Raw genomic sequence first — 26,981 nt, 5'->3', positions numbered from 1 at the left:
TATTAATCACAATTTTTTAATTTAAATGCCATTACCAGTCAAGTTTACTTACAGTGAGATGCTTTGGCAGTTGGTAAGTCAAATTCATTTACTCTTCCTACAAATGGATCTCTTTATGCTAAGAGGTCCAACTGATGGCAACCTTGAGCCTTTATATCTGTTACAAGTACTCTTCTACATCCACTGAAAATTAGAATACATCCATTATCATAGGCCAGGATTACCCGTGGCACGTTTTGATGCGTACTGTTAATATTAGTCCAGATGAACTGGTCAGCATTCCAAACAGACATAAGTAACAACAACGAGAAACCTTAAAATCACCTTTGTCAGAAACACGTTTTCATTAAAATAAGTCAGGATTACTTCATTGTGTCACCACACACGGTCAATAAAGTCTTGTTCCTTCCTTTGTTGCTGCCCTTTGAAAACGATCAAGAGGGAAGCATAATTCAAGTTGGTGTGAACGAGGCTCTCTGCTAAACCTTGTAGCATTTGCTGTATCAAATATTCCTGTTTGCTAATTTAAATTCCTCCAGAATTAAAAGTCAAATTTTAAGTTTCTGAAAGATGTTTCTAATTATTGGAACACAACAGGTTACCCATAAAACAGAAAGAGCAGTGTGGATACCAAAGCCGGTTAAACAGAATGTGATCTAAGTGGAAAGATTATGGGCTTTACAACCAGATGGATCTAGGTCAGATCCTGGTTCCAACCCTTGTACTGTGGGCACTGGCCAATCTCATTTTCACATCTGTAAAGTGGTGATACTCCCTACCTTGCGATGTTATAAGGCACAAGTACTCCCTACCTTGAGACGTTATGAGGCACAAGTAAAATGTACATAGAAAACTGGGCTTTTATTGGTAAATACACGTTGCTAGGATACAATGATGAGAATTCTTAGGGACATTCCACTTTCTTCTGTCACTATCAGAACTAGGCTTAGTGAGGGAAACATTCCTTTCACCAGCTTAGTTTTATTTGGGAACACAGTTGTAGTCTTTAAGGAGCCATGATTTGGCAGTGTTACAGGTTGTCTCCCATGCCAGATGAGAGCAACCCAAGAGAATGAGTAGTAATCCCTTGAGTTGGTCTCATCCTCTATTCTGTAATTCTTCCTGCCATTTTTTTTTTTTTTTGGCCACACCGTGCGGCTTGTGGGATCTTAGTTCCCTGACCAGGGATTGAACCTGGGCCCAGCAGTGAAAGGGCTGAGTCCTAACCACTGGACTGCCGGGGAGTTCCCTTCCCACTCTTATCTGTAAGGCTCATTAATACTTTTGAACCCTTGTTTGATTTAACTGCATTCTGTATATGGTTCTTAAGGGAAAGATCAACATTACCATGCCATCTTCCTTTCATATTTCCCGCACAGTGCCTAGCAGTGTATCAAATATATTATTTATTCATTTAGCAAATATTTGAGTTCCCACAATGAGTCAGGCTCTTATTCTAGATGCTGGATATATGTCAGTTAATAAAGCAAAAATCTCTGCCCTGTGGAGCTTAGATTCTAGTGCACATAGGAAGTACAGTATTCAATCCTTGTTGCATTAAATGGGGCAAAAGCACATTTTGATCTTTTTTCTAAATCTCTCACCAATTTAGCTGAAGAATTAAGGCAAGTAATTTAATGGATCTGCTTCCCTACAATGTTTAATAAATATATATGTATATATAGAATCTTCATATCCTCTTTTGTTACTCTTCCCAGTGTAAGTAGTATTTATGGCCTATTTTAAGATGCACATTCATCTTGTCATATCTGCCTTCAGACTAATAAATATACTATAAATCCAAGAGATTTGATAATAGAATTTTTTAACGGTCAAAAAATAGTAAAAAGAACTTTGGAACAATAAAATAAAAATTTATACCATTGCAGTTTTGCCTTTTAATATGGCACAGCTAATCTTTAATATACATTTGTAAAAGGCACCATATATTAACAGGGTAAATAACACGAAAAACCAAAACTGAACCACTTTCTCCAACTTCCTTTTTGTACAAGTGTGTACATTTTAAGGCAGATGCTTTTCTGGGCAAAATACAACAAGAAAAAAACCAACATTATGTTACAAGTTCACATGTTCTCAGATTTTTCTTGATGTCATTTGTCAGGATATTTATTTATGATAAAGCATATTAAAACAATTTTTCCTAATGAAGCTTAAAGAAGTTGATGAACAATTTAAAAAAATTATTTAGAGATTTCATTACAGACTCGTCACAGAAAAAGCCAGTCTTTTCTCCTTGTTTCTTCTTTTAGAAATGTCCATATCAATTTGTTCACTATGTCAGGTTGTTCTTGCTGGAGCCCGTGACTGGCCTCTGACAAAATAGTTAGCCTGAAATAGTTCTTAACGTAAATCTTCGTGCCTTCAGCCATCTCCGCCTCCATAAATGCGTCTTTCTCTCCCCACAGTAGTAGTGTTGGAGTGATCACCATGTGATGCTTGAGAGGCAAGCAGCTATAAAAACAAAACACGTGGGCTTGAGACTCACTGTAAACGTTAAAATAACATTCCCCCAAAATGTTTCTTTAGGCCACAGATTTTTAAGGAGGGCAATATCACCACCAAAGGGATGAAAATTTGTTCTTGGGAGAGTGAAAAAAAAATTATGCTTTTTATATATAAACCATGAGTATACACACAGTACATAAACAGATATTAAAATTTCATGGGGTGGGGGGCAATTAGGAAAAAAAAAATGCCTAAAAAGCCTCTGAAGGGAAGTGATGACAAACAAAATGGTTGAGAAACACTGCATTAGGCAATCAATCTGTACAATAAAAAAAATTAATGGTCTATTTAAGAAAGGGCCAGATAAAAGTTTTAATTGGATCAGCCGTGCAAAACTTATAATGCAGGCTATAAATTAAATATGAAATTCATCACTATGAAGAATAATTTTCTTCAAAAAGATAACAGAATTTCTGAATAGTGTGATGAAAGGGAGCTTTAAACAGTGTTACTATTTTTTTTTTTTTTTTTTTTGCGTTACGCGGGCCTCTCACTGCTGTGACCTCTCCCGTTGCGGAGCACAGGCTCCAGACGCGCAGGCCCAGCGGCCATGGCCCACGGGCCCAGCCGCTCCGCGGCACGTGGGATCCTCCCAGACCGGGGCACGAACCCACGTCCCCTGCATCGGCAGGCGGACTCTCAACCACTGCGCCACCAGGGAAGCCCCAGTGTTACTATTTAAACGTATTTCAATTATCTGTTGGATAATCTAATGAATTTTATGTGAAAATTGGAACTGAAAAGTCAGAACATATATACGGAATGAGCCTTAATACTACATGATACTATATTTATTTCGCAAGAAGATTCTTTTTAAAATATAAAGTTTTTATTGTGTATTTTTTAAATACAGAAAAGTATAAAGAATAAAATCATGCATAATTCCATCATTAAAAAATGGTCATTTTCTATGCATATCGTTGAAACCATAAGTACAATGCAGTAAATATACAGTTTATACACAGTATACACATGCAAATTTCATATTAATTTATAATAACTTTCTTGTTTCATATAGTTTTTCAAAAATAATTGTAAAACATACTATTTTATGGCATAATAACCCATAAATGACTGTTCCTGTATAATGGAATATTTAGATTATAGCATCACTTAAAAGAAGGGGATGTTTGTTTGTTTGTGGTACGCGGGCCTCTCACTGCTGTGGCCTCTCCCGTTGCGGAGCACAGGCTCCGGACGCGCAGGCTCAGCGGCCATGGCTCACGGGCCTAGCCGCTCCGCGGCATGTGGGATCTTCCCGGACCGGGGCACGAACCCGTGTCCCCTGCATCGGCAGGCGGACTCTCAACCACTGCGCCACCAGGGAAGCCCGGGGATGTTTTAAGTGATGCTGCAATTAGCATTTTGTGCCCAAATCTTAGTTGGCATTTCAGATAACTTCTTTGGGCTAGAGCCCTGGAAGTGGAATTCCTGAGCTGAAGAGGATACATATTTTTAAAGCTTTTGACAACTTCTGCTAAGCTGTTTTTCAGAAAGGCGGGATGGTATTAATTACAACCCTGTTAACTAAGAATGAGAAGGAACATCTAACTAGACACTCTCCAGCACTGAATTACATTTTTGCTAGTTACAAAAAAGCTTGACTTGAGGCTACTTGGGGTTGATAAGATGCTGCTGGAATATGAAGGATATCACATATGTCCACCAAGGTCTTAACTTTTGATTCTCATGCAAGTGGCCATCATTTGGTTCTAATGCTCCTAAAAATTAAGTTCTTGGTGAATGGGTAAACTGATATAAAAATATATCTATACTTAATTATTGATACATGGATTGCTATACAAACTTGCGAGTCACTTAAATTCTGGAGCTCATAAAGTGTTCCAAAACAAAACATTTTCTAATAGTTACCTGCATATTTAACAACATGTGAGCATGTAATAGTTGAATTAGTAAGGAAAGGGGACTATTAGTCCCTATTAAAAGGACTATTAATGAAAAAGTAAAGAGGAATATAAATTCTTCACCAGATCGAATTGAGGGTAAAAGGGAGGAGTTTTCAGAAAACTAAAAGAAAAGCATATTCTCTGGTCCTGAGGTTTCAAATTGTTAAATGTCACATGAAACGTAAGTTACAGATAAAACAAAGTATGTACAGATAGGTGACTGTAGTTAATACTGTATTACATATTTGAAAGTTGCTAAGAGAGTAGATCTTAAAAGTTCTCATCCCAAGAAAAAAATTATATGTATGGTGACAGATGATTAACTAGACTTACTGTGGTGATTATTTTGCAATACATACAAATATCAAATCATTATGTTGTACACCTGAAACCAATATAATGCTATATGTCAATTATACTACAGTATAAATAAATAAATAAAACAAAGAAAAACATTAAATATTTTAAGAGAGTAGGTTTTAGTATACTAAGCTAAAGAACTTAATGGAAAATACTTGATAAAATAATTCTTATTAAAAATAATCAGTAAATATAGTTCTGAAGAACCTAAGGGCAGGACAGGAATAAAGACGCAGATATAGAGAATGGACTTGAGGACACGGGGAGGGGAAGGGTAAGCTGGGACGAAGTGAGAGAGTGGCATGGACATATATACACTACCAAATGTAAAATAGATAGCTAGTGGGAAGCAGCCGCATAGCACAGGGAGATCAGGTCCGTGCTTTGTGAGCACCTAGAGGGGTGGGATAGGGAGGGTGGGAGGGAGACACAAGAGGGAGGAGATATGGGGATATATGTATATGTATAGCTGATTCACTTTGTTATATAGCAAAAACTAACACACCATTGTAATGCCATTATACTCCAATAAAGATGTTAACAAAAATCAAATACTGGCTCTGTATGGAATTAATATTTTGTTTAGTTAAAAAGAGCAAATTATACTGACCTGAAGATGTTTCGGTAATGGTTGATTGGACCATTTAATGCTCCAGGTTGAGAAAAAACATAAATATAAGCTTCAAGATCTTCTGCTGTTAATCGACATCCTTTTCTTCCAATGCCAGTGCTGTGACTAGTAAACAGATGTTTCAAAGCCTGATAAGTGAGAAGAGAATAATTAAAACTCTTCAGTTACCTAATAGTAACTAAATACTTGGCTTTTGAAAGAGAATGATGGTCAGTGTGCAGTGATAGCGCCCAGTTTCTGCTCTAGCCAGGTTGGAGACCTCATTGTTTACAAGCACATTTTATATATTTCTGCTTTCCTGGCTTTATTTTTGATATTATTCCCTTTTAATCCCCCATGGACACTTCACCCTTATGAAAAGTATCCTGTCTTCTTGGTGTCTCTTCACATTCTACAAGGCTGAGCTCAAGTACTATCCCTGCTCTAAAGCCTGATATTCCAGTTAACAGTTTATCTATTTACTGACAACCAATCCACACACCTCCCCCTAAATTGTTTGAACTTCTTTTGATCACACCCTAGAGTAACAAACACATTTTACATCATGATCCAGTTCGTATCTCTACACATATATGTCTGAAACAAAAGTTTAAAGAAATAGTCCTTACACTTATTACAGCATGTAATGATATTTTCAATTCTGTTCTACTTTATTTTTAAAAACTCAAATTGCAAGCCACTTTACTGAATTGCAAAACTTATTTCATGACTCACTAATGGGTCTCCACCTACAATTTGAAAAATACTGCTCTATACCAGCATTTCTCAAAGTGTGTCTCTAAACAATCTGAATCAGAATTATTGGGATTCTTGTTTAAAATTAGATCCCTCAACCCCAAAACACCCTTGCAAAAATATGAAATGACATGTGCAGGAGGTGATTCATTGAAACATTATTTGTAATAGAAAAAGAATGGAGGACTTCCCTGGCAGTCCAGTGGTTGAGACTCTGTGCTTCCACTGCAGGGGGCACAGGTTCGATACCTGGTTGGGGAACTAGGATCCCTCATGCCCCGTGGTGCAGCACAGCCAAAAAAATTTTTTTAATTAAGAAAATAAAAAGAATGGAAACAAATGTCTGTGGGGGGTTGGATGAATAAACTATGGTATAGATACACATTGGTGAATTATGTGTTCTTAGTACTCCAAGAGAAGATGGAGATAATCTCTATTCTGATGATGGAGTCATCTGCAGGGTATATTGTTAACTGGAAAAAAAGCAAGGGTAGAAATAGTGTTTATAGTATGTTATCTTTTGTGTGAGAAGGAAAAGATAAATATATACATATTTGTTTATATTTTTAAAAAGAAACAATAAAAAGAGGAAACAAAACTAACCAAAATGGTTTTCGATGGGAGACAGAATAGGATGGAGACAGAGAAACAGAGGAAACAGAGACAAGTGAGACTTCTCTGAATGTACCTTGTTCTAGAGTTTTGACTTAGAACCATATAATGTTTTATATAAAGTCATAGAAGTTAAGTGAAAATGCTGTCATCTTAAATTTGCTTTGGAAATGTGAATAAGAACTCATATTTTTTTTCTAAAAAATATGTATGTCTACATTCTGTCCAATGGAAAGATCTAGAAGCAATGAAAACTCAGTAACAATGATCACCTTGATACCCAAACTGTGGTCTCTAAATACCATTTCCTGCTAATAGGAGCCAGAGTTCCTTCAATAAATGACTGATTCCAGATCTGGAACAGGAAAAAAATGATGACCTTAGGACATTAAGGAAGCAAGCTATCCCTGACTAAAGGGCTCCTGTGTCAAGAGGACATAGGAGCCAACCTGAAGGAGTTCACACTTGCAACAATTTGGGCATCAAAGAGAATAATGACTGTAATCAATTGATAAATATCAAATATATTTTTAAAAATCATGAGCTCATAATGATATGAAAAAAAAACCCTCATTGGTTATCAGTGGAAGTTTCTAGGACACCAATTCATTACTCTGGAAGTTGTTTACAAAGGGAAATAATGAAGCATTTGTCCTGCCATTCTTGTGGGAACTGTATTTCAGCATAACCAAATATAGATGTGGAAATTCCTCTTTATACATGAATTCCAGTTAATAAAAGCAGAAAGAATAATATTGGGTTGGCCAAAAAGTTCGTTCAGTTTTTTCCATAAGATGGCTCTAGTAGCACTTAGTTGTCTTTAACTTTATTCGAAATAATTTTGTTGTATTGTGACTGCTGTCATACTAGCATGCATTAAAAAAAAAAACTTATCAAAACTGGTGAATTTTTGTGTAGCTATTTTAATATTGAAGATGAAGAAAAAAAGCAACGTTTTCGGCATATTATGTTTTATTATTCCAAGAAAGGTAAAAACGCAACTGAAACTCAAAAAAAGATTTGTGTGGTGTATGGAGAAGGTGCTGTGACTGAGTGAATGTGGCAAAAGTGGTTTGAGAAGTTTCTTGCTGGAGATTTCTCACTGGACGATGCTCCATGGTCGGGTAGACCAGTTGAAGTTGATGGTGATCAAATCGAGAAATTAATTGAGAGCAATAAACGTTATACCACGCAGGAGATAGCCGACATACTCTAAATATCTAAATCAAGCGTTGAAAATCATTTGCACCACCCTGGTTATGTGAATCGCTTTGATGTTAAGCTAGGTGAAAAAAAACCTTCTTGATCGTATTGCTGCATGCGATTCTCTACAGAAACGTAACAAAAATGTTCCGTTTTTAAAACAAATTGTGATGGGCGATGAAAAGTGGATACTGTACAATAATGTGGAACGGAAGAGACCAAAGGCTGGTCTTCGTCCAAAGAAGGTGATGTTGTGTATATGGTGGGATTGAACGGGAATCCTCTATTATGAGCTCCTTCTGGAAAACCAAACGATTAATTCCAACAAGTACTACTCCCAATTAGACCAACTGAAAGTGGCACTCAACAAAAAGCATCCGGAATTACTCAACAGAAAACACATAATCTTCCATCAGGATAACCAAGGCCGTACGTTTCTTTGATGACCAGGCAAAAACTGTTACAGCTTGGCTGGGAAGTTCTGATTCATCCGCCATATTCACCAGACACTGCACCTTCAGATTTCCATTTATTTCGGTCTTTACAAAGTTCTCTTAATGGAAAAAATGTCAATACCCCGGAAGACTGTAAAAGGCACCCGGAACAGTTCTTTGCTCAAAAGGATAAAAAATTTTGGGAAGATGGAATTTAGAAGTTGCCTGAAAAATGGCAGAAGGTAGGGGAACCAAAGGGTTCAGTAAAGCTCTTGGTGAAAATGAAAAATGTGTCTTTTATTTTTACTTAAAAACTGAGGGAACTTTTTAGGCATCCCCATAGAACTAAAAAAATCACTGTTTTCTAAAGAAATAATGAACCTAGGCCGTGACGATCAAGGTATGCTAAAGTTATTTGGTGAAAGGTTGGTTGTTAGGCAATTTGGATAGGCTGACAATTTGTGAGTCCACTGGTTAGTGTTAGCATTACTAAAACTGGGACAACTAAGCATTATGTGCTTCCCTGATGTGACGCGTTAGGAAATACACAGAACCACCTATAAAATATTCTTGTCAAATTAAACAGTCTAATCAAGCCTCTAGATCAGTAGCACCTATGAAGTAGGAAAGACAAGGCTTAGCAGAACTAGTTAAATAACACCATGATGAAGCAGTCAGTCAAATCCAAAATGTGGACCATTCCTCAGGGCAAATGAACAAATTTCTTCTTAAAAAAGTGATGGTAAAAAACAAAAGGAAAGAACCGTTAAAGATTTTAAAATGCATAACAAACAAATACAATATGTAGACCTTGTCTGGTTCCTGATTCAAACAAATAAAGTGCATAAAGACAGTTGAGACAATTAAGAGAATTTGAATGGGCATTAAATGATTTTAACAAGTTGTTCATTTTGTTAGCTTTGATAATGGCACTGGAGTTATGTTCTTTTTTTAAAAATAGTCCTTATTGTCAGAGGTACATGCAGAAGTATTTCCAGGTAAAATAATATTATGTCTTTTTTTAACCTCCCTAAATATTTAACATCATGCTGGACAAACAAGAAGCAACTAATTAACTTCGAAGAAATAGATACTATATATGACTCCTGGTGTCAGTGTATATGGTACACCAATACCTGCAGGCTTAATTTTGTTTGGGGGTTTTTTTTAATCCCAAGGGCTTCCACTTCTGCTACTGTCAAATTCTCTTACCTGGCATTCATATTCTTTCATCTCCCCATGGAATGTTCTCTAGAAAGAAGTATGCCTGTAGGGGAACAGGCTCTCAGAAAAAAATTGAGTTAACACCCAGGCACTCAAACATATGAATAGAGAATGTAAAAATAAGTAAGCCTATCGACGAAGCCTTAGAAACATTTATTAAGTTTTAGCATTTGTCTGTTTTCTTTTCCCTTTTTTTTTTGGCAGCACTGAAAGGCTTTTAGGATCTTAGTTCCCCAAGTAGGGATTGAACCCGTACCCCCTGCAGTGGAAGGGTGGAGTCCTAACCACCTGGACCACCAGGGAATTCCCTGTCTTTCTTTCTTAAAGATGGATTTTAATTTAAAATGTTTCTCATTAACATTATTTGTTTGACTTATTTTTTTGCATAGGAGGAAATGCCTATCAGTGCATAACACATAACAGATGTACAATAAATGATTATTTAAAATAAATCAGAACAACATAAGCAGAACTGGTTTTCTTGGGTTTTTTGTTTGCTTTTAGTGTTTCAGTCTATGTTTTATTTTTGACCTCCTAATTTTGTCATCCTCTTGGGCACCAGTCTTTCTTTTTTTAATTGAGGTATAATTGATATATAACATTATATTGGTTTCAAGTGTACAACATACTGATTCAATATTTGTATACACTGCAAAATGATCACAGACAATAAGTCTGTAACATCCATCACCATGTTTGACTTACCTTGAAATCATTTATGGAAAACATAAATTCTGGGAACCATGGTATTTGGAAGAAATAATAATAGCTGGATTTGAACAGCTGGGCAGGGTGTCGTAAAATATATTCTGAAATTAAAATATCGTGTTAGACCTTATCCAAGGGGTATGAATTACTTACTATTGAAATAACTTCTTTTTAAGGCAATTTCACCTTTGATATGATCCCATAAAAGAATCTACAAATAAGGCTTCTGTATATTTCTCTTTGGAACAATTTCTATGTTCTTATATTTTATTTTGGATATTTTTGGTATTTTAAATAATTAAAGCACTTTAAATAAAAAGAAAGTTCCACTTTATGAAATGTTGACTCAGAAAGGAACAGGAAACCCAAAACAACACTCCCTTTTCTCCAAGGTCATTATCAGTGACCAAACACTTTTCCTAAGGATACATGGGGAAGTAATTTTCCCTTGTTGAAAAGATTTTCCTTACAGGCTGATTTGAATATCTTATTCATTTGGCCTCAACAGAAACTAAAGCCTTTCCTTTAAATTCATTCATGTATTGAGAAAATTCATCCATTCAATGAATCTTTGAATATCTACTGTGTGTGAGGGGATTTAGCATTGAACAAGAGAAAAGAGGTTCCCATTCATAAGGAACATACATAATAAATAAGTAATGAATACTTAAAAGATCATTTTAGTTAGCAAAAATACCATAAAGAAAATAGAACAAGGTAATCTGATTGAAAGTAATGGTTGGGTGGTGTGAAGGGACTATCCTTTAGTAAAGGTGGTGGAACAGGTTTCTCTGGGGATGTGGGATAAGCCTTGAACGCAAAGATCTAAGAAGAGCATCAAGAACAGAAAGTAGGTACTGGGCTTGGCACATTCAAGAAGCAGAAAGAAGGCCAGTGTGGCTGATGTGTAGTGAATGAGGAGGGGGAGATGGTATGAGTTTTAGAAAAAAACGCAGAAACCCAGTCAGGTAAGGCCAGAATGATAAAGATTTTAAGTGTTTTGGGAAGACACAAGTTTTAAACTAGGGAGTAATGTGATCATACATATTAAATGTACATATTTTTTGTGTATTGTATACTATACTTTTATTTTCCTTGCTATAGAGGTGATTTTTTTTTCTTATTTCTAACTGTGTAACTGTACTCAACATGGTTGGAGTTTTTAGAATTATGATTCTCAGGTAAGTGGAGCACTCTTGTGCTATACTTTTTTGTAATGTCATCATCGAATAAGATTTATTCAGCTCTGCATTTAGAGATATCAATACAGTTAAGGGAAAATACAGTCATATTACTTGAAGACTTCATATTGACCTGACCAGGGTTGAACCTATTATTGATAAGATAGTTCCAGAAATATCCAAGTATTTTCTTACTGAAATGACCAATTACAGTTTGTCCATATAGCAGCACCAACAAAATAACATTTACTCTAGGGTCCTGATCAATTGAACAAGCATGTAGCACAACTTCTATTGACTAATGCAACTGAGAGAAATATGATGAACCTCAGTTAGATATTTGATTCCTAAGCAGCCATGCTATTACCTCAGCTGAGATAGGACAATTGAATATGTATCTGAAATTTAACTTTTATACTTATACAGTATTTATGTAGTCATGTTCCCTTTCTCCCTCACCTACTTTAATTTTGAGGAAGAAATAAAAATATGTTTTTCTGAATTTTTTGTTCCCTGGAGGGCTACTGTGGGTCATGACAGTACTGAACCTCAGAAAATTTGACAAGGGTAGTTAAAGAGGACAAAATTATAATTTTTGTCAAAACCAAATAAAAGTGTGCCTAGCCATTGTTCAGTTTTTTTATTTGTTTTTAATCACTCTTAAGATTAAGGGTTCTCTTTATAGCAGAGGTTCTCAAAACATAGTCCATGTGGACCCCTGGGGATCCTTAAGACCCTTTCAAAGGATACAGATGGTCAAATTATTTCAAAACAATACAATTAACTTTTCTCATTTTGCCATTTGCACAGATGGTACAAAGGCAATAGTAGATAAAGCCATTGCTGCCTGAGCACAAATCAAGGCAGTGACACTAAACAATACCCACAGTCATTGTATTCTTCACCACCACACACTTGCTGTAAACAAACAAGTACATAAATACATAAAATTAAGTGGCGGTTTCACTTAAGAATGTCTTTGATGAAATAGCAAAAATTATTAATTTTATTAAATTTCTACCTTTTTGTATACGTCTTTTTAACATTGTTAAAAAGAAATAGAAAATAAGGCAGTTCTGTTGAACACCCAAATACAATGATTGTCTCGAGGAAAAGCACTTCTGCAATTGTCTGATAAGTTGAATTAGCTGCATTTTTAATGGAACACCATTTTTACTTGAGAGAACGACTAACTATCATCAGTCAGATTGGGTATTTAACAGATAGTCTCTTGAAAATGAACAAAGTGAGCCTGTCACTTGAGGGAAGACAATCAACAGTGTTTGTTGTCAATGATGAAGTTCAAGATTTCAAATGAAAATTAGAATTTTGGAAACTTGTGTCTGCTACTGTGAGCTTGACAGCTTTGCAAAGGCTTTTTTGATGAAACTGGGGTGATATTAATGAACATGATTTGATAGCATATAATGAAATGTGTCCACTTATGGAAGACCTGCATAACTCAATGAACCAATATCTTCCAATGCGTGATGATTGCAAAATCATGCATAGGTAGAAAAAATCCATTCAAAGTGCTAGAGAGACCAATGGATTTTAATGTGACAGAGTACAAAAAGTTCATTAATATGACATCAGATTCCACATTGTTACTAACCTTTAAGAAATACCTAATTTTTGAGTTTGGTGTAGTATTAAAGGAGAACATATGCAGTTATTTGAAAAGACTATTAAAATTCTCCTCCTTTTTCTAATTACAAATCTGTGTGAGGCCAGATTTCTTCATGTACTTCAATTCAAACATTTGCAACAGATTGAATATAGAAGCAGATATGAGAATCCAGCTGTCTTCTATTAAGCCAAAAGTTAAAGAGTTTTGCAAAAATGTAAAACAATGACACTCCTCTCACTAAAATTTTGTTTTGGAAGATGTAGCTAGTTTTCAGTAAAATGTTTATGCTAATATGTACTGGATTAATTATTTTTAAAAAATGAATTAATACATAAACATTTTAAAAATTCTCTTTTTTAATTTCCAATACAGTGAATGTTTATGGATATAACCCATATAAACAAATTCTCAATGGGGTCTTTAATAATTTTTAGGAGTATAAAGGAGGCCAAAAATTTGAGAACTGCTGCTTTAAAGAATGCTGCCATTCCTGACAGCCAAAGGAGTCAGGCAAGAGGAAAATTTATTTCTAGGCTGTCAAGATTCATTACTGTCAAAGTAATGTTACTGCATTTTCCCTTTAACTCTTTAACTCTCCCTAAGTTAGCGGTAAAATGTTTTCTAAAAATAAATAAAATTATGCAAGCAAATATAAAGCAACAATTCCTGTGACTCTTCAGGAATATTTAAAGCTGATATAGCTGACATTATCATGTGATAATATCATATTTAATTTAAAAAATATTATGTTAATCAACTTTTGCTGTTTTTAATCCGTGTCAGTGACAATAGTGAGTTGTCACGCTATCAAAGATGTCTTAAAGGAAATTTAAACTCACCTGTAAATACATTTGGATGAGGGAAGTTAATAACAATAAGCTTCATCACCATTTCAGGATAACAGATGGCAATTAGCCAAGCAATCATGCCTCCCCAGTCATGGCCAATAAGAACACATTTGCTATACCCTGTAATTGAGAAATGAATGTTGGCATCATTGAAAAGAAACAGGTGGGTACATCATTACCGCACATAAAATAGGTATGTTTCTAAAACTAATCTTTCTACTCTCCTACCCTAATTATGCACTTTGTGCAGACATTGAGTTTGGTGCTTCCAAAACCCTGTATGTCTGAATCACCTAGGGTAGCTTTTTAGTATATGTGCTGCCGAAGCGAGCACTAGGGTAGCTTTTTAGAAAATTTAGATGTCCAGGATCCATTATAGACCTCAGAATCTCTCTTGGGAATTTATACTTTAAAAAAAAATTAGAAATAGTTCAGCTCTGGTCACATAAACCTGAGTTTGGAAAACCATGGTAAAGACTACACATAATTAGGTCATAAGCAAGATTACATTATTGATTTAACTGGAAAATTTTTTTTTTTTTTTTTTTTTTTTGTGGTACACGGGCCTCTCACTGTTGTGGCGTCTCCCGTTGCGGAGCACAGGCTCCGGACGCACAGGCCCAGCGGCCATGGCTCACGGGCCCAGCCGCTCTGCTGCATGTGGGATCTTCCCAGACCGGGGCACGAACCCGTGTCCCCTGCATTGGCAGGCGGACTCTCAACCACTGCGCCACCAGGGAAGCCCTGGAAAATTTCATGATTACAAATTTAGGCCAAGTTTGACTGAATTACCACAAAATGTGAAAGAAATATGGCTGTCGGAAATCAGTGTCTCTGAGTCTATTTTACTGTAATCACAGTAAATTACAACACTGCATTGACACCCCCAGACCTCATCCATTTTTTCCCCTCTAAGAATATTGACCTGATCTACGTTCTCATTAGATTGTTGTAGAAAAGGGTCTTTAATTTGATTTCATGGGTTTCTCACTATACTGGTTCTGTTAACATATCGATGGCAGCAGCTGGGTTTTAGTCAAAAGGGATATAGTGTATTAGATTATTGTTAAAAAATATTTACTCCTCCCCTCTCCCCACTGCCATAGAGGTAGTATACTTCACTGCTCCCCCCCCTTTTATTAATAAATTTATTTATTTATTATTTATTTTTGGCTGTGTTGGGTCTTCGTTCCTGTGCGCGGGCTTTCTCTAATTGCGGTGAGCAGAGACTACTCTTTGTTGCGGTGTGTGGGCTTCTCATTGTGGTGGCTTCTCTTGTGGAGCACGGGCTCAAGGCACTCAGGTTTCAGTAGTTGTGGCACGTGGGCTCAGTAGTTGTGGCACTCAGGCTCAGTAGTTGTGGCTCATGGGCTCCAGAGCACAGGCTCAGTAGTTGTGGTGCATGGGCTTAGTTGCTCTGCAGCATGTGGGATCTTCCCGGGTCAGGGCTTGAACCCATGTCCCCTGCATTGGCAGGTGGATTCTTAACCACTGTGCCACCAGGGAAGTCCCCCCCACCCCACCTTTTTTCTGGCCATGCCAAAAGACAAGCGGGATCTTAGTTCCCCAATCAAACTGTGCCCCCTGCAGTGGAAGTGCAGAGTCTTAACCACTAGACCACCAGGGAAGTTCCTTCACCACCTGTTTGATGTTTTGATGTTAGACTTGGCAGTGTGATTTGCTTTGGTTTTGTGGTGGGTGTATGACTTGATTTGGGGCTCAGCCATATGACTTGCTTTGACCAATGAGCTGCGACCAGAAACTTGAAATATGCTTTTGCAACTGGGCTCATCCTCTTGCCACTTCAACCATAGCCAGGAGAAGAGCTTCCCGCAGATAGCTACTCCGCTTTAGCTGGGGCTCCAGCCCCATTCACAGTGAGAAGCCAATCCCAGCTGGACCTGTAGCCTGAGGCAAAGACCCAGAGGGGTCCAGCCTACAGTTGACCTGAAGATCCAGGAGCACAGGAATGAATGCCTATGGCTGTATGCCACTGAGTTTGGGGTGGTCTGTTACACAATATTATTGTGGCACTAGCTGGCACTAGCTGATCAATACAAGAAAGATAATGCAAGTGTTTCTGCATCTTACAAAATGTTTAAATAAATATTTAGGTGTTGGTTCTGAAGAAATAAATTTTCTGTGAACAAGAATCAAATTTCTAATAATTAGTTCTGAAAATAATAGATAGTATACCTTAAGTCAATTTTTAAAAACAAATTTTGAGAGTCACTTTTGGCTGTTAGACAGAATAGTTATTCTGGTTGTGTTATTTTAAGTTGCCTCTATAAATATTTTGAGCTGTATGAACCAAGGTGACAGGATCTAGACAACAGCTCAGGTAGATGGAAGAAATGTGGTAATCAGTTTACAATTTGTTGAATGTTAGTCCCTTAAAAAGAATTAACACTGTTTTTTAAAACCTACCTAAAGAGTCTAAAATATCCTTTATATCTGTAATTAGACAGTCCAATTTATAATTCTCTCGATGAATGGGAGCATCTGTTTCTCCATAGCCTCTCAAGTCCAACGCTACAACTCTATATTCACTTTTAAATTCCCTTAGTTGGTGACGCCAAGAATACCTGCAGGAAATAAGAAACGTTAAAAATATCACAGTAACTAATACAAAGAATAACATTACAGATTTTCTAAGTGGAAAGCTGTAAGAACCCCCTCATTTTTGAGAAAGGTTATATAGCTGTGTGTGGGCAGGAAAGAAAAGAACTGTTTGAGAAATAAGCACTGACGTTCTTTATTAAAATTATATTGTTTTTTTTAACCAGGTCCAGTGAAGTGTAACAAAGGGCCAGGGTTTATAGAAACTACAAAATATCAGATACTAAAACCTTAAGAAATGTATTTAAGAAGTCAATTTTCTAAGCTTTTCTTAAATAATGCTCACTACTATCACTGAGTCTGTACCTATAAATGCTTCCGCATACTGCACCATTTGATTCTCTCAAAAAATTTGTGAGATGAAAATATATTTTCCTAGAAGGGAGATTTTACTCACCTTAGTCCACTGTCAAATAGGACTCAATGTTTTTAGTAATAACAATGGGTTACTCATGGATGAAAATGTCTGACGATTTAAAAAAATATTTTCATGGAAAGAATCCAATAAAACAACTACTTAAGATAAACCTCTGGGCTTCCCTGGTGGCACAGTGGTTAAGAATCCACCTGCCAATGTAGGGGGCACAGGTTTGATCCCTGGCCTGGGAAGATCCCACATGCCATGGAGCAACTAAGCCCAGGCGCCACAACTACTGAGCCTGCGCTCTAGAGCCCATGCTCCACGACAAGAGAAGCCACAACAATGAGAAGCCCGGGCACCGCAATGAAGAGTGCCCCCCGCTCGCCACAACTAGAGAAAGCCTGCACACAGCAACGAAGACCCAACACAGCCAAAAATAAAAACAAACAAAAAAGATAAACCTCCACTTGCTAAAACAAAATCTTGGGGGGAAGATCCTGAACCATCAGTATAAGCTAGTGTGATATTTAAAACATTTAACAACCAAAATGGCACAGGAACTGACTAATTAGAATGACCATAGTGACAGCCAAGTCCTAGAAGTTTCTGCTGGGCCAGGTGTTCCCCCTGTGCTTGATAATAAAACTGCAGAATTAATTGAAATACAGAGATCCATGAGATTATCTTCTAATAAGCAAAATCATTATGGATGACAAACAGAAAAAGAGACATGGATTTTTCAAAGCGACTCACTATGTTATGGAGCTCAAAATATGCATTTATCAAAAAGCATCTGCATGCACATCTGTCCATGAAAACACAGTGCAAAATTATCTGACACAAACCAAATGGGAGAGTGTTGTCTGGAAAGATTTTTGGAGCACAATAGGAAAGTGAACAGAGTGATCTGAGATTATAAACCAATAGTGCAAGGGGACTGCAGTGTGAAGTGACACAAAGCCATGAGAACAACGAAGCAAATCAAACACCTTACATCAGCAGGTAGATTATCAAGAAGGGTGTCAGATACATATTTGGAATTATGAATGGATAGAGTCTTCGATCTATTACTAGGATACCTATAATTTGTAAATATCTGCAAAAGCATTGCCAATTAATATGGATTTGAAAATGTTAACAAAAAGTGTCTTTCTTAGCAAGGCCATAGCAATATTGACAATCTTGTCTCTGGTTTGTAATAAACAAATGAAGCAGTTTCATTCCTTAAAGATACTCATCTGTCAACACATATGATTTTATTATTTTCTCATAGCCTTACTTAACATTGTGAATTGATTTTTTTATGTCTTCATAACTGAAGCCCAACTCTTCACTCTTTATAATCCCTCATACTCAATCAATAAAGTTCAGTAGATTCAACCTCTTAAATATTTATTTAATCACTTTTCCTGTCCATCCATGGTACCATTACCTTCATTCAGGCCTCCATTAACACAGCAGCCTATCGATTGGTCTGTGTCCATTTCATTCCCCTTGGCTCTGTCTTCTACAAACCAGAGTGGTTTAGCAAAAACACAAACTCTCTCAGGTCATTACCCAGCTTAACAGCTTTTCTTGACTCTCTGTTACTCATAATGTGAAGCCCAAGCATGTTATTCTGGCAGACAAAACCTCCAAGATTTGACTTGCCCGATCTTCCAGCCTGACTACTTTATACTCTGTCATTTGCCATATAATAAAAAGAACTAACATCTATATCAGTTTTACTACATGCCAGGCACAATTCTAAGTGCTTCACACATAGGGATGTCGATCTTCAAGGCAGTACTATGAAGTAGGTACTCTTATTATCCCCATTTTACAGATGAAGAAACAGAGGCACAGACTGGTTCCTGGATGTGCTGAAGGTCACAGATTTAGCAAACAGCAGAGCCAGGATTCAAACCCAGGTGGTCTGGCCTGAAAGCCCATGCTATCCTGCCTCTGCGGCACTTATCTACTTGCAGTGAATAAACATGGGTTTTGTCTTTATGACTTTGTTTATATAATCTCCTTGTCTGAAACATCATCCCTCCACATCATTCCCTTACTCCCCACAATCCCTGTCCTTCACCCCTCATTGAACTCCTCATGCTGGGCACCTCCTCTTCCAGGAGACTTCCCAGTCTCCCTCCTTCACAGGTGGGTTGGTTGGCCCCTTCCATACTCTCCCACTTGTCTGTACACTCTTCAGTGCACCGGGAAGAGTGTACAGACAAGTGTACTAGACACTAGTCTGTTGGTGCCTGGCACTTCCATGAGCTCCCTGAATTATCTGGTAGACATGTAGGTGCTCAATAGAGATTTGTTGACTGAGTAAAACAATGAACAAATGAAAGCACTGAATTATGATAGTGCTAGAAATACCAGTTGTTCCATAAAACTCTGTCTCAGTTCAAACCTTGAGATGACCTTGAACTAAAGTTCCCAGATTCCTGTTGGGGAATTTATACTCAATTTCTATTAAAATGTGCATTGTTTTTAATATCTTAAATACTTGTGTCTTCACTTAGAATTCACTTAATTAGAGATTTCAAGGTAGAAATTTGACTCGAAAAAATGTGTACAATCCTGTAACATTTTACATTTAATGTATTAGAGATTATGCAAACATAATACCTGCACATCATTACCTTATTAATAATTTAAATTGCCTTCCAAATAAATTCAGCTATTGCTATTGTCAATGAGTGGAGCCAAACAATATCTTAAACATTTCTAAGAACGTTTAAGGATTGCAACTGCTATCTTAATAAAGTACAAAATAAATTTTAAATGCAATCTTCCTAGAGTTCATAAATAAATCATATTTGATTTACACATTAACTGTAAACTGAAGAAGAAATCACCCCAGCGATAGACTGATGGGTATGTCATTCACATGAATAAAACAAAACAACCCCCTTGATAGAGTAATGAAACATACTGCAAAATCAGTAACTCCTGACAATATTATAAATAAACAAATCTAGCTATTTTCATCCACATTGTTTCTTCCCCCTCTGGTAGCTTTAGGTAATAGCAGAGGACACTTCAAAAAAAACAACCTCTTTCTTAGTTATTATTCTTAACGTAAGGAGGACCCCTGGTTTACCAGGCTAGCCTCTTTGAAATGTAGAATACCCTCTTCCCCTTCACAAGAGAGAAAAAGTTGCAGTCATCAGATTCTGCTCAGCTGTATGGATGACGAGCCCTCACTTGAGTAATGACGAATGCGTCCCATACAGCTGGTGTATTGCCAGAAATTGCCTGCATCAGCTCAAGATATTTTTAAAAGCAATGAAAATTGAGGTGGAGATAGAGGGGGAGAAAAACCATCTTTGACAAACAGCCTTATTTTGGGCTAGTTTAGCTAAAGTTCTCATAGATGTGTATATTGTTTGATGTTTCCTTTATATTTTAAGAAAGAAGACAGAGAATTTTATTATTTCTGTGTAACATCTAATAGTATACATTAAATGTTACCAATTCTCAACAATTATTCTTAGTTAATGATGATAAATGCAAATAATACATTACATTTGTATAGTACTTTTCTGCTTAAAAAGCACTTTTACACACATTGCCAATTTATGATTATTTTGTTTTCACTGTACCAAATAATCTGGCCTACCTGATCTACAAAGATGCTTATAAATTCATGTGTATTTAGGCAAAACTTGATGATAGAGGAATAATATTTATATTTATAATGTAAATTGAAATCGGTTTGAAGTGCCAGATACAGTTTTTTGGCTCTTAAAAAGGGGAGAAGTGCAAGAGAACGGGTTTTTGGAAAAAGAAAAGGGGAAGTTCAAGAGAGAGAGACTTGAAGTGGCTTAATCAAAACAGCTTTATCCTAAATTCTGATTCAAATTGACTTTTTCCTGAATGGAGCACATGAATGGAATTGACTAGATTGTATGATGGGGAACAGTGGTAATTTGGAAGGAAAGACAGAGTAAGTGTCAACATAGAGGTCTTGGTTTAGGGTAGGACACACTCAAATAGAAGTTTTTGATTAACAGCAATCACCATGTGGTTGCTCTAGGAATCTCCCTGAACAACCAGGTAGCTTTCAGATTAATGGCTAGCAAAGTTCAGTGAATTCAATATGGTCTATTTGAGTAACTCAGTTTTCAGGGTTTGCTGTTTGTTGTTTTAAATTATAGCAAGCCTCTTGCTGGAGTAACAAATAGTACATTTGGTGAACAGAAGGGGACTCATTCCCATGATCTGCATATATTTCCTAATATATGCTCTTTAAAGTAAAAATATCTCTAGGAGTTTTTTCAAAACTAAACCATTCCTCTCAATAACCCTTTTGGACAAAGCCAAGACTTGATTTTGCTGGAGAAAATGGGTCTGATGTCCAGTGACTGGTGTTGGGCCCCCTCCTAGGCTGTCCTATCCACTGAAGATTCTAGGACATGGACAAGAATCACCAGACGTTTCTGTTTTGCAAAAGGGGTCTCATGAAGAGTAAATAAAGGGACAATGCTGTGAAAAATGTGCAAAAGTATCATTTCTTAAAATATGACACAGAGCATCTACTGTCCTATATTAAATGGGTATCACTGCTATTTTCTGGGGCTCCTCAGAACAATTACCAAGTGGCTGAAGTGGTTGCAGGTTCATCTGTATCTTCCACATATAAAGAAGTGACGTTCCAGGAGGAAAAAGAGCACGGACAAGTATCGGGGTTGGTATGAGGTACAGAAAAGAAGAGCCTTTAAATCTTTTCTTTCTAAAAAGTTAAGTCTCCCCACTCAGATCATGAATTTTATATAGAATGATGATTTAAAATGTTAAAGTAAGGTATACTTACATTGTTGGTTAACTTTTGAATTTTTCTATAAGGTGTGAAATTTGAAAGGTAAAAATCCATGTATGTTATCAGATCATTATCATTCCTATATACCAAGGATATATTAGAGCAGAGGTCAGCTCTGAAGTTTAAGAAGGTATACCCTACTTTCTGGCACTGCCAATTGCAGAAGGGTAGCTGTGACACTCAGAAGAGTGCCAGGCACATAGTAAATGCTCAGGAAGTATTAACTATCATCAGCAGAATCAGGAAATTATTTTTTAAAGGTCTGGGACAATGCTCTGTCCCCAAATTTCTCCCTTACTTTCACTTTTAACCTGCAGTTCCACCATTACATATTTCTCACCTACTTCAGAGTTTTAAAGATTCTGTGTCATCCAAAGCCCTGATTTAAAAAGGCTCTAGTTCTGAAAGAGGTTTTACCTTAATACACTTTAGTAATACTTTATGAGTGAAAGGGACTTTATTAATAAATGCATTGAGGATGCTAGTGGTGGCACATGGATCTCCACACTGAGTGAATGGGAATGAAGGAAGAAAATGAACATTTATTGAGTATTCACTGGGGCCATGGGAACGGCCTTTCACATATTTTGACTCCCTTTATCCCCACAACTCTGCAAGATTCTTGTAGATTGTGCAGGGTCCTGCAGCAATTAAATGGCTGAGCCAGAATTCACTGCCCATGTTACTTTATGCAGATTTGACTAACGCTGCAGACTAACATTTTACTTGTGAGCCAGTCAGGTCATAGACTTTTTGCTCTGGGAAAATGATTAGCTAGATGGGTTTTTACCATTCTCCATTCTTTTCTTCGATGCCTAATACTTCCTAGTGTGCTAGCAATCTCAATGCATTTATTAATAAAGCCCCTTTCATTTGAAAAGTATTAACTAAAGTGTATTAAGGTAATATCTCTTTCACAGCTAGATGTATTTTAAATTAGGACTTTGGATGACCCAAAATCTTTAAAACTCTAAAGGAAGTGAGGAATATGTAATGGTGGAATTCTAGGTGTTAAGAGCGAAAGTAAGGGAGACATTTAGGGACAGGGCATTGTCCCAGAACTTTAAAAACATACCATATATTCTACATTTGAGTCAGTTCAGAGAATATGATTTTTTTTTTGGTCCATTTACCCATCTCAAGATCATAGCCTTGAGCTATCAAAAATATGATTTTCTTTTTACCACCTTGATATGTACCATCTTTTAAAAAGATATTCATTTTTTTAAAGTTTAATCATGTGATGTTTCATCTGTACTTACTTGGCTCTGTGGGGTTCAAAGGAGAACAGAACATTTTCTTCTAGGTAACTAGCAACTGCATATTTTTGGCTATAGGTTTTCTTCTCAATGTGAAATATTCCAATCCTTAATTTGTCCTGCATTCATCTGAGCCTGTTACTATGTGCATAGGAAAGAGTTCCTTTTCAGATTCCATGAGCCCTCTTCTCCCTCTGCCTTTCCCACACCCCAAGTCTCACCAAAAGCTGCCAGGTAACAGGCACTCTAATTCTTTGGTTTCTTGCAAATCTCCTTTTCTATCCAATGTTGTATTTTGTCCGCAGTAGGTACTATAAAAACTGTTTTGTAATTGACTATTCAGAAATTTGAAACACTAAATGATACTTCTTTTAATTATCAAAAAAAAATTTAGGATGATAATATGCACGTTTCTTTAAAACAGGAGGAACACCATTCCTGTGATTGAGGAACATTTAGGAATAATAACTCTAGACCAGTACTTGATCATAGCATGGGGTCTATTAAAAGTCATTATAAGAAAATGACTCTATGATAAGCCGAGTCTTTAGTGCAAAAGAAAAAGTTAGTTGGTAAGTTTACCAGAATTCTGGAAATCCATGAAGCAGCAGCATAAGTGGTTTGCCTCTTTCTCCAGCGGCAACATAATGAAATCTTAACCCCGAATCCTGCAGCACGAAATAGAGGGCATGAAATTTCAGCGATGTTTTGTGTTGACTTTAAAAAGTAGTACATTTAGTATTTCCATGCCGTTAAAAAAAATTCACTTGCATTATTTTTAATATAAAGAAATAAAATAAGTATATTAATTTTCAAAAAGAAAAAATAACCATGATTTACTAACAGGGTGAATTGAATGATTCACTTTTGTCAACATTCCCTTCTCCTTCTATTTACAAGTTCAATTTATATATTATGAGCTTCTGAAACAGTCACAATTTTCTTACTGATGTGTCACATTTCATCACACTCAAATTCTGCAGAACATGTAAATAATTCTGATCTGCATTTATATTCCTGCCATATTTACCTCCTACTCATGTACTTTTCTCAGCTTGCCCATCAAGAGCTGTGCCATCAGTTACATAATTCACACCACCTTTCCTTATTTTTAGTTCTCTCCTTCCCACGTTAGTATTTTCTGTTGAGGTTGCACGTACAGTTCCCCTGGCTGCCTGCTCCTCATGTCACATCAGTGTATTTCTTTTTTTTTTTTTTTAATTTATTTATTTATTTTTGGCTGTGTTGGGTCTTCGTTGCTGTGCGCTGGCTTCTCATTGTGGTGGCTTCTCTTGTTTTCGGAGCATGGGCTCTAGGCGCACAAGCTTCAGTAGTTGCGGCATGCAGGCTCAGTAGTTGTGGTGCACGGGCTTAGCTGCTCCGTGGTTGTGGGATCTTCCTGGACCAGGGATGGAACCCGTGTGCCCTGCAATGGCAGGCGGATTCTCAACCACTGCGCCACCAGGGAAGCCCCCATATCAGTGTATTTCTAACAGCCGAATGATCTGAGTGCTCAAGCCTTCACTCTGCATATGGGAGACAAAACTGCCCAAGGAAAACAAAAATCATGGGAATGAGACAGGAATACAGCAAATACAAAGCAAACAGAAAAGAGGAAAGTGGAGGAAAAAGCAAGCAAGAAAGAAAAACAAAAACTCAGAAGGAAGTGAGGAAAGAAACCAAGACCCAAAACCCAGAGACTGGGTTTTTTATCAGATAACCCAAGCAATTGGGTTTCCAGATGTGAAAAAAATCTTAAAGGTCATATAGTTCAACCCTATCATTTTTGCAGAGTTAGAAACTGAGGTCCAAAGATGTTAGCACAGGTCGTAAAGGTGGTTGGGGGCAGGGCTATGACTAGAACCTCCATCTTGTCCTGCCACCCAGGACAATGCTCCTTCCACTCCTTGGTTCTATGTCTCTGGGGAAACTCTTTAGGTGGCCAGAGTCAGAAAAAGTGCATTATGAGGAATTCCAGATGATTCTTAAACTGCTTTTCCCCTTCAGGTAGGATGAAGATAACAACTCTGACTTTGCCTGCAACTGCTTTTCCTTTTTTAAAACATTTATTTATTTTTGGCTGTGTTGGGTCTTTATTGCTGCACACGGGCTTTCTCTGGTTTCGGTGAGCAGGGGCTACTCTTCTGTGCAGTGTGTGGGCTTTCTCTGGTTGCGGTGTGCGGGCTTCCCATTGTGGTGGCTTCTCTTGTTGCGGAGCACGGGCTCTAGGTGCAGGGGCTTCAGTAGTTGTGGCTCAGGGGTTCTAGAGCGCAGGCTCAGTAGTTGTGGCACACGGGCTTAGTTGCTCTGTGGCATGTGGGACCTTTCTGGACCAGGGATTGAACCCGTGTCCCCTGCATTGGCAGGCAGATTCTTAACCACTGCGCTACCAGGGAAGCCCTGCCCTCCACTGCTGAATGCCTTCCCAGAAGTTCAATAACTTCTTTTATTGGTGGTGAGTCTTGGAAGCTGAAAGGCTGTGGGCACTTGATTGGATTTAGTGAATAAATACTTCATTTCACTCACTATGTGCAAGGCACTGTTCTAAGTTTTTTGGTTTCGTTCATTTGTTTTTACACATATTAACTCATTTAAATTCTCATATCAACTCCAGGCTGAATAAGTGTAAGAAAGACATGCCCCTTGGTTTTCTGAACTTCAGCTGCTGGGCAATCTAGTTCCTAATAGGAATCCCAGACCTGGTGACAAAAATATCCTTTCACGTAGGCTATTTTTGAAAGGCCTGTGAGTCAGACTGCAGGGTGCATTTCAAGAAGCCATCTCCCTTCACCACCTGGAGCCTCAGGAAATAGAATATCCGAGGGCTGTAAGAAAGCTTGGGACAAGCACGGACAATTAGAGTCTGCATGCATAGTTGACATTTACTTTTTGTGCCATTCCTTTGGTCTCTGGCACTGTAAATCGGCTTCCTTCCCCACAAACATACACAATTTATTTATTGTTTCATGTTGCTTAGGTCATCTGTGAATGCTCCATTCTGCTGATCTGAATAAACTCCTGATTTCCAATGACTTATTCTATTTACTCTTTCAATCTCTAAAATTTGGACGAGGACAGCCTCCTGAGACAGTAGGGCGCCACCAGTAACAATTCCCTACAGCTTATCTGAGCTCTAAAGGGCAAAGAGGTGACAGACCACAGCTTCCCCTTACAGGAGGAGAGGGAGCAGAATTATTCTGGGTTGTTGTGGTGGAGGAGGAGGGGACAGTAATATAATAGGACCCAGATTATTAGAGAAATTCCACATAACCTTCTGTCTTACACACATACACACACACACACACACACACACACGCACGCAACAAACAGGGACCGTAAAGACACACAATCCCGACCTTCTCCCGCGACACCTTGCCCCTCTTGCATCCCCTTGGCACCTTCCCCGTCCCCGCCGCACGCCCTGCAAGCCCCGAGAACACTAGGGGACGCTGGGCCTGGAGTCATGCAAGGATCAGCCCGGCGCCCTCTGCTCTCACAGTCGTCACGTTCCCTCGCTACAGCGCCGGGCCCGCGCCGGCCTTCACCTTGATCCGCACGTAGCAGTGGGTACCCAAAGAGGGGTCGTTCAAGCACGCTGGAGGGTGTTCCCGGGCGACCCTCCGGAAGGTCTGCGTGGGTCCCTTGCCGATGCTCCACAAAAGTTTGAGCAGGTAGACGGAAGCGCAGAGACCGCAGTAGCAGTAGACCAGGGACCAGAAGAGCAGGGACCGGATCGTGACCATCAGGCGGGGGAGGCAATCCCGCAGCCTCGCCATCGGGCGGCGGCAACGGCGGGGTCCGCTGCACTTCCGAGGCGCGGAGAGCAGCGGCGCGCACTCCGGCTACGGAGCGAGACTGCAAGCGCGGCGGCGCGTCAGCCCCTCCAGCCGGTCCGCGGTAGCCGGCTCCGCGCGCGCCTCCCCGCGG

General features: G+C 38.0%; 1 protein-coding gene across 1 annotated transcript; it reads right to left on the bottom strand.

Annotated features, from left to right (window-relative positions):
* Positions 1–1,003: 1,003 nt before the first annotated feature.
* EPHX4 (epoxide hydrolase 4) lies at positions 1,004–26,839 on the bottom strand. Its single transcript, XM_067726895.1, has 7 exons — positions 26,600–26,839; positions 23,637–23,722; positions 16,430–16,587; positions 13,994–14,122; positions 10,341–10,444; positions 5,407–5,555; positions 1,004–2,475 (listed from the first exon to the last, which is right to left on the bottom strand). Exons 1-7 carry the CDS (start codon positions 26,828–26,830, stop codon positions 2,232–2,234), a joined length of 1,101 nt encoding a protein of 366 aa, XP_067582996.1. The 5' UTR covers positions 26,831–26,839; the 3' UTR covers positions 1,004–2,231.
* Positions 26,840–26,981: the final 142 nt, after the last annotated feature.

The sequence above is a fragment of the Pseudorca crassidens genome, chromosome 2, assembly GCF_039906515.1.
Source record: "Pseudorca crassidens isolate mPseCra1 chromosome 2, mPseCra1.hap1, whole genome shotgun sequence".
Taxonomy (NCBI): domain Eukaryota; kingdom Metazoa; phylum Chordata; class Mammalia; order Artiodactyla; family Delphinidae; genus Pseudorca; species Pseudorca crassidens.
This window is presented reverse-complemented; position numbering and strand designations above follow the sequence as displayed.

Bases quoted from the DNA above. Each gene is read 5' to 3' on its own strand.
- EPHX4 (XM_067726895.1), bottom strand. From the start codon at position 26,830: ATGGCGAGGCTGCGGGATTGCCTCCCCCGCCTGATGGTCACGATCCGG. The intron at 10,445-13,993 runs GTGAGTTTAAAT...TTTTAATTTCAG, and splicing joins TCATCCAAATGTATTTACAG to AATATATTTTACGACACCCT. The intron at 2,476-5,406 runs GTCAGTATAATT...TTGTTTTTATAG, and splicing joins CATTACCGAAACATCTTCAG to CTGCTTGCCTCTCAAGCATC.